Source organism: Gastrolobium bilobum, unplaced genomic scaffold (genome assembly GCF_033153095.1).
Source record: "Gastrolobium bilobum isolate Gb01-03AN ecotype WA unplaced genomic scaffold, APGP_CSIRO_Gbil_v1 utg1076, whole genome shotgun sequence".
NCBI lineage: Eukaryota > Viridiplantae > Streptophyta > Magnoliopsida > Fabales > Fabaceae > Gastrolobium > Gastrolobium bilobum.
Window position 1 is genome coordinate 255,518 of NW_026899578.1, and position 9,032 is coordinate 264,549.

General features: G+C 31.3%; 1 protein-coding gene across 1 annotated transcript; it reads left to right on the forward strand.

The window, feature by feature from the left end:
* The first annotated feature begins 5,996 nt into the window (after window positions 1–5,996).
* On the forward strand, window positions 5,997–7,052 carry LOC133291652 (uncharacterized). Its single transcript, XM_061489953.1, has one exon. It carries the CDS (start codon window positions 5,997–5,999, stop codon window positions 7,050–7,052), a length of 1,056 nt encoding a protein of 351 aa, XP_061345937.1.
* The last annotated feature ends 1,980 nt before the right edge of the window (window positions 7,053–9,032 follow it).

Consider the following 9,032-nt stretch of genomic DNA (forward strand, 5'->3'; position numbering starts at 1 on the left):
CTTAAATGTTTATGCGGTACATAAATAAATAACCGTATCCCTTTCATCATTAACCCCTTCAGCTGCAGCTTATTGAGTAAGCGTGCTCATTATTAAAACATTATTATTTTAAAGAAGTGTTAAGCATTAATTATGAAAGACGGAGAGAGACTGCCAATTGCCAAATAATTGCGCTAGTAATGTGTCAAGTCTAACTTTTTTTTTTCCTAACCGAAAAGATGTCTCACACATGTAACATGTACACGAATGCAAAATTGTCTTATTTTAATTAAAAAAATCACATTTTTTTAAATATCAATCGCTTTCATTCTTTACGAAGTCCGCCACAGATAATTTGGGTGATGTGATTTCGATTCGGGTTAAATTTTAACCAATTATACTTATTAAAATCAGGATCAATTATAATTTGGTCTGAGATAAAATATAATTTGGCCTGGATTATAATTTATAATTTGTTGTTATCGAAAATTTAAAATATTTTTGGTGAAAGATTTAGGTAAGTTGTATTAGGTTAATTATGTGTTCAATTTCTACTTGCATAAAAAAAAAATTTAGTCAAATTAAAAAATATTTAATAAAATTATAACCCTTTTTGATGATGCTGCTCAGGTACTATGTGTTTAATATAATTTAAATATATTATGATATAGATTAACTAAAATTAAGAAAAATAAATATATATATATAATTTTTTGATCCTGGCCGGGCTCCACCACTGTTTTTACTTATCTTAAAAATACATTAATCTGAAATTGAATTAGCCACATCAGTTAAAATTTTAGACACCGGTTTATATCTTTAAAAAAATACATTACATTTAATATTGTACAAGAAAAGAAAGAACTAAATAATAATAGTCTGATGAAATCAATTTAAAATATAATAAAATTAAACTTTCGTTAATTCGAATACGAAAGAATTATTATGATTTAATATTGGATTAGTTTAGAAAATATAAATATAAATAAAAAATATGATTTAATATTATTTAGAAAAAAGTTAAAAATTCCTTTGTTATTTACTCTTTCATCACTTTCCCCAGATATGGACGGCCATCCCGACCTACCGTCACTTTGTCAAAAACATGGCAGGTTGGCATGTCTCTTGAAGGTAGTTGAAAACATCAATCTGCCACATTTTATGGCGGATTTGGTGAGTCACTCGGTTTAAAAAGTAAAAGTTTAAAAATAATTTTTTTATAAGTTCTATGATGTTATTTGATTTTATTTTATACTCCCCTTAATTTTTTCTAATCTCAAACCTAAATATATACTAATATTTAGTCGAATAGTTTTTAAGAACTCAAGTTTGCCTCCATATATGGATAATATTTGTCATAAATAGAGTATTTTCTTATTTATTTTTTCTAGGGGATTATTAAGATAAAATTTAGTATATCACAAAAACTAAAAATAACAAATAAAATACTAATTGACAAAAAAAAAACCAACGGGTTGAAAACATTTTGACCCAACCTTATGCGGGGCGGGTTGAAACTGGTTGACGGGTTGAAAATCTCAACTCAACTAGCCATTTGTGGTGGGTTAAATGGGCTAATCTGATGGATTAGACCCGTTTTGCCATCTCTAACTTTACCCCCTATGCTTTGTTTTATATCTTATCTTCCCCGTAACATCGTTAGTAATTGAACTAACTTGGCTATTCTATTTGTGTTTTGACTACATTAAAAGCACTAATCTATCACTCGAATTTTGGCCAAAACCACTAAATCATCAATGGCAGTTTGATGCTGAGATTAACAATTTTTTATACAAATAAAATAGGGATAAAGTGAGTAGATTAATTCAATTACTAACAGTGTTAAATATGGACTTAGATGGAAAAAAAACCATATAGGAGATAACGATAAGAAAAAAAAATGCGAAGCAAGTGATAAAAGAGTAAAAAACAAGGATTTTTTTTGTACTTTTCCCTATTTTTAATATTGATTAATATTTATATCAAAAAAATATTGATTAATATTAATCAGTTTAAAATATAATAAGAAAAAATATAATTTTATAATATAATAATAATATAATAAAATTGAGAATGTGTATTTGAATTTTGTTGGATTTTGCATTTTTACCAAAAAGTCATTTGGGCTTTAATATCTGTTTGGATGGTCTTTTTTCAGCTTTTCTTCTTCTTATAAGGAGAAGTTTGATGAAACATATTTTTACCAAAGCTCTTATCATAATAAGAGTTTTTTTATAATGAATAAAAAAAGTTAAAAACTCCTAAGAGTAGCTTTTTTTAAGATGTATGTTAACTTTTTGGAGTTTTTATATTTTTTAAGTTTTATCCTTGTTTTAAACTTGAATTTATAAAATTTACGCTTTTATCCTAATAATATATTCTAATAACATACCATTTCATTTCCCCATTTTCAAAATCACGAGAACAACTTTATTTATTTACCAACAACTTTTAACTTTGTTTTTATTTATTTTTTAAAATTTAGCTTAAATGTAGCTTTTAGTTAAAAAAAAACCCTCCAAATAAGCTTTTAGTATATGAGAAGAACTCAAAAAATCTAGGATTAAGTTTTTTGGTATCGATATAAATACTCCACTTGCAGTCTTGAGCTGCACAAAGTCAAATCAAAAAGTGAAACTATAGTGTCCATATAATTCTCCCTTTCCTCTTACTTGAGAATAGCCCGGAAGATTCTTCCATTCGGTAGGTGACTTTTACGAGGAGATTCTACAATTGTCATTCGCACTATAAAAAATGGGTTTAGTGTTTTTCATGTATAAGAAATAAATTTATCTCTTACACACACATAAAAGTATATAAGGCTCATATGAGAAAAATATAGTTTGAAGAAAAATCTCTTAATGTATTACATAACTAACACGGCTTAACTTATTTTATCATATTATAACTATACGGAGGATTTTATCTACTTGCAGTTAGGGGTGATAAACGAACCAGAGGCCTTTAGCTCGACTCGTAAAGGTCTGAGCTTATATGCTTAAAATTGGTTATTGGAACTAGGCTTGAACTTGTATAAAAGCTCGTTTAATGAAAAAACCTAAGATTTCAATTTAAAAGCTCGGCCTTAGAGCCTCTCAGGCTGGCCTAGTATATTAATTTTTATTTTTATTTTATATTTTTTATACTACTTGTAATAACTCTGTCTCTCCTCAATCTATTTCACCCTATTTTATTGATTAAACATACTTTTTGAATGATTTTGTTCTATATTATGTTGTTTGAATATACATTGAATTAATGAATATTTATGAAATTACTAGTGCTGTTGATTGTACATTCTGTTTGGATAAATTTTTGTTGTCTTATTTTTTTTAAACAGGCTAAATAAAGCTTTCATTTTTTTGTAAATAAGTCAGGCCACAGGCCGATAATTGTGTTCATAACAGGTAACATGCTTGATCAGGTTGACACATTTAAACACAGACTTAGCTTTTTAAGACCAAAGCTTGACTCGGCTCGTTAACACCCCTATTTGCAGTCACATATTCTACGTGAATTAGGCTATATAACTTCAACTCAAAAATGTTGATCATTCTATTAGCAAAAGAGGGAGAGAATTTTCTTAAAACTTATTAATATAGTAGTTTTTCTAATTATGTGAAAGGTTTTATAAATTAAAAGGGAGAAAGAGATATTAAAAATGAAAAACTCCACCTCAATATCAAACAAAATGCACAATAATAATCATAATTTTAAGTCGTGTTAATGTTCACCACCAGTGGCGGAGCCACGTACCTCCTGGGTGTGGCCTCGTCTCGGGCTAAATTTTAACAAATTATACTTAGAGAAAAATATTTGTGCAGTTACTGCAGATAAGTTATCTGCATTTATTTCTAAAACGACGTCGTTTTGGTATTGAAATCTTAAAAAATTATAAATACAAAGATTATTATAACCCTGAAATAAATTAAAATTACAAAAATACCATGATTTCCGCCCAAAACGACGTCGTATTGGACTTACTGCAGATAACTTATCTGCAGTAACTGCAAAAAAAGCGAACCCTTATACTTATTATATATAATTATATAATTAACTATAATTTAGTCTGGATTAAAATTATAATTTGGCTCGGGTTATAATTTATAATTTGGCCCTATTTAGAACTTAAAATATTTTTGGTAAGAGATGTGGGTAAGTTGTATTAGGTTATGTGTTCAATTTCTACTTGTATAAAAAAAGTAGTAAAATTATTTTTTTAATAAAATTATAATTTTTCTTGGTACTACCTGCTCAGGTGCTCTGTATTTAATATAATTTAAATGAGGAGGGTTATATTTACAAACTTTTTGTTTACAAACTCTTACAAACTACACTATCTACTCTCATAAAATTTATAATATGTACTTTCCGGAGTATATAGTATAATTTGTAAAAAAAATTAAAAAACATTTGTAAACTAATTAAAATTAAGTAAAAAAAATACCCGCACAATTTTTTTGACTCGGACTCAAATTTGAGCCCGGCTGTGGCACTGTTCACCAACATACGCAAGTCAGTAAATAATATACAAGGAGAAAGGGAAAGACCAGAGGCAAACTTTGTATGACATATATATCATATGCTTGGGTTTTTTATAGTTGAAGCATACATATATGGACCAATTATTGATAATCTGGACTTGTCCTCATTAATCAGATGTTAAGGCAGCGTTAAGGTTACTCTATTACTTAATAGATTAATTCGATCATCAACTCTTAGTTAATGCTAAAAAGATGAATATTTACAAAATTTAATCATTCATTGATAACGCCAAGTAGGGAATATTATGATAATCTTTATTTTTTTCTCCACCCCACACCAAATGATCTACGAGAAAAAAAAAAAGTATTTACCTGGAGCGTTTTTGGATTCTTCAAATATTTTTGAGCCACTATCCATGAAACATGATAGTATACTTTTATATATATATATCAATTGATTAGATCAATTACTCCACTAGACCGGTTTGAATTAAGTCGGATCTATAATAAGGAAAGATTATTCCAAGACTATTTTTTCCATTCTCATTTCAAGGGCTCGAATTCAAAAGCTCTGATTAAAAGAAATAAACTTCTTACCAATTTAACCTATTTATAATTATTGACCATATAATAGTATATAATTTGAAAAAATAATGCCGGTGTGGGTGCTCTTGGCTTTTCTGAGCTTACCCTACATAATTTGCTATGTAACCCTCTTGACTTTTTGGCTTGTCTCTGTAAAAACTCTGCATCGCTCCATTTCACACCAAATTCTTTTCGCCCTTTTACATATACAAACCATTTTCTCTCTCTCTCTCTCTCTATCCCTCTCACTGTCCCTCTCACATTCACTTTGAGTTTGACCCGTTGCCAGACACCGGCAGCTCTTTTATTTCTACTCCAATGGTGACCCCACTATGCACTCTCTAGGGGATCTTAATCTTCTAAAGATCTTTGAAGCCTTTTTTTTCTGAGCACAAAGCTTAAATAACCTTTCCTCTCCTTTCATTTCCTTCTTTTTCTTTTCTTCCTGAAACCCTAATTCAGACACACACCCACTAAAAAAAAGCCAAAGAAATCTACTCCTCAGAGAGAGGCCCTCTTCGTAATTCACGCCTCTGTGCTTCCCTTCCTTTCCTACTCTCATCTCACTCTCTAGCCAGTTATGTATCATAATTGAGATCTATATATGCCTATGTTTCTTTTTTATAGCAAACTTTGTCTTTGACTGAAAGACAAGCTAGGAAAATATTTGCTTCCATCGCAGATCAGTCATTCCCAGAAGCCACAGGCTTTTCTACAAGGTTGGTTTTCCAATTGGGTTTCATGGATTCTGTATCACCAACCACGTAGTTCAGTTTTTTTTTTTTTTTTTCTCTCTCTGCAACTTTGAATTTGCCACCGCCCAGTTCCACCACTTGGTACTAATCCCAAGTCCTCTCACTTGCATAAGTTTTTCTATTTCGAATCCCTCCAAACACCTTTTTAGTTGTGATTCTTGTTTCCTCTTTTTGCATAATTCGTGAGCTATATATGGATTCTGGTAATAGTGGAAGCATCTCTTCTAGTGGTGATGAAGAATATGATTCACGTGCTAATCATCAGACCCCACTCCCTTCGTCAGTCCTCAATCAACCTACCCATTTTGGTTCCTTATCCCACCCAATTTCATCCTTTGTTTCTTCTCATCACCACTCTATGTTTGATCTATCTTCAAGCCATCTCTACACTCTCTCTCAATCACAAGCAAATTCAATAAATCCTCATTCTATGCTAAATTTGGAAAGTGCTATCTCTCAAAGCCAAAGATCTGAACCCAATTGCACCGACCCTGCAATAAACCAATGCTTGTTGGGTCCTCAAGCCTTTAGCCACGATGACAATGCAAGACAACTCTCATCAGAACCAACCAATAATGTACAACGCAATACAAAGAAACGAGCCAGAGCTTCAAGGAGAGCACCAACCACCGTTCTCACCACCGACACTACCAATTTCAGATCCATGGTTCAAGAGTTCACTGGAATCCCTTCACCACCCTTCTCAGCCTCATCACCCTCCTCTCGCCGCCTCGATCTTCTCGCTGGAGTGCCCTTTTACCCTTTGCGTCGTTCCGCACAAAAGGTTCAGCCAGACCCTTTCCTTTCATCTTCATCCTCACCTTCGTCTTCAAGGTTGTTGCATAACAATATGGTTGATGCTATAGCTTCCAATACCAACAATTTCTCACCTAATAATAACCCCATTAGCTTCCAAATATCTCCTGATTTGTGTTTACCCTATCACCAGCCACAAAACTTCATGTTAAACATGCAAAATCACCCTATTCTTAATGCATTTCACCCATCTCCTCCTCTTCATACTCTTGTTAACACTATCCCTGCTGGGTTTGATGCAAAGTCCCAAGCTAGTTTGTCCACACCGTCGCTTGAGGATCTAGCTATGAGCCATGGCCAAGTGAATGGTTGCAGCGTTGGAAGCACAGTTGGAAGGTCCTCGAGCAGTTTGAACCATGAGAAGACCTTAGAGAATGACTCATCCGCTAGAGGGGATGGTACTGTGGATTCGTGGATTTGTTCTTCTGATTAGGATTCATGTCACAGTTAACAGTACACAACTTGTGAATCATTACCTATCAGAATTTAAGGCCGCAATGGATTAAGATTATGATCATGATTACGATGTTGATGATAGTGGTGTTGATGTTGGTGGCCAGCATTTTCAGCTATCATTTTTCTATTTTTCCTTTTTCCGTTTTTTATATTTTAAACTTTTTATATTGTTACAAATATAAGTAGCTATAGCTAGTATGAAATTAATTTAATTATAGTATATACTCCTTGAATTTATACTTGATGAACAAATTATCTTTTCTAATGGGATCTAAATTAAGTAAAATGATTACTAGTTCCTTCGCATGATAGTACGTATTAATAGATTGGATTTTATAATAATGCATTAATACTACTAGTAATAATAAGGATAATGATAATCTTATAATCAGTATATATTCATTTGCTTTATTACTTGGGTGAAACCCTGTAGGCCGGGAACCAATCTTTACATCAGGGTTGCTAAAGAGAATATGCAGCTAAAATCCCGAATAATATAAGAAAAGCTGTACCTCATACGAACCCTTGTCTGGTGCTTGCTGTGAGAAAACAAGAAGATTTATGAAGCATATATATACTCAGGGTTCATTTTTTCTTCATAAATCCAAAATAACATCGTTTTGAGACGAAAATTAAGATATTTTTATAATTATAATTTATTTCAGGATTATAATAGTCTTTCTCATTGTAACTTTTTAATCTTTCAACCTAAAACGACATCGGTTTGAAAGTGAATGTAAATAATTTATCTATATTCACTGGATCAATATTAAAATCATATACTTAAGTGTGAACAAGAAAATCGGTGAGCAGCTGAGTTCTGCCATATCAACTACGGAGCATCATGCATCCAATAAATTTTTAGTACTACATAGTATTTAGGATGGGATATGTTTTTCTCAGCTCACATAAGAATATATGTATCCACCTCATTGTAGCGGGAAGAATTAATTCATCTCATGTGACATGAATAACCCATTTAGGATTTTGTGTATTACATATTAAAATAATAAAACAATAATTTATTAAGAAAGATTATATTTACAATCATTTTAATTTTATTATTTTTATTATTTTATTATCCGATTGGTTACCGTTAAATCAATTTGAAATCAATTACAATTAATCTTTTTCATTTTCCATTGGGGACGCTAGCTAGTGACTCTCCGTCTCCGTGGCCCAAATGTGTACCTAAGAATTTTGACTTCGGCTGTAGCCACTTTTTATCTTCGTCTTTAATTCTCTGTTTCTACATCTTCCGTTGCCCCTGAGTATGAACTCATACGCGTGTTGTTGTTAATCATGCATTTGATTTTGACCCAATAAATGAAGGGTAATGCTTTTGTTGCATAAGAGAAGTATTATGTCCTACTCAGACAATAAATAAGAGAGAAAAAAAAGTTGAAGGTGAGAGAAAAAAAATCTTGTGGGACCCATTTAAAAAATGTGAGTGTAGGAGATAATATTTCTCTTATGCAACATAAGAAAAATATTACCCATAAATGAATGTCTTAATTTGTTGTAGGCTAATGAGAATATGGTATAAAGTAAAAGTATTTTATATAAAGTCTTAAAACATTTACTTATACAAAAAAGAGGGGATATTTTTGTACCCATCCTTTTTTAAGTTATAAACACCTACAAAAGTAGTCAAATATTTCTCATTTTCTTAATTGTTTTTAGAGATCGATGTTGAATATGAGAAATTCATTTCAATTAGTAAAGGCCTTACACTTGCCAACACAACGCACCCTCCTAAAACTGCACATACACCAACGCCCACGCACTGTGCTTGGAAAGATAACGGACTATTTGTAATTAACTCCAAAAATAAATTGTTCAACTTTTATAAATTAATTGGTTATATTTTATTAATTATTTCTTAAATACTTATAATAAAACAAACTATCGACAAATATTTGACAATTTAACCAAGATACCAATAGCCTTATGAGTA

Bases quoted from the DNA above. Each gene is read 5' to 3' on its own strand.
- LOC133291652 (XM_061489953.1), top strand. From the start codon at position 5,997: ATGGATTCTGGTAATAGTGGAAGCATCTCTTCTAGTGGTGATGAAGAA.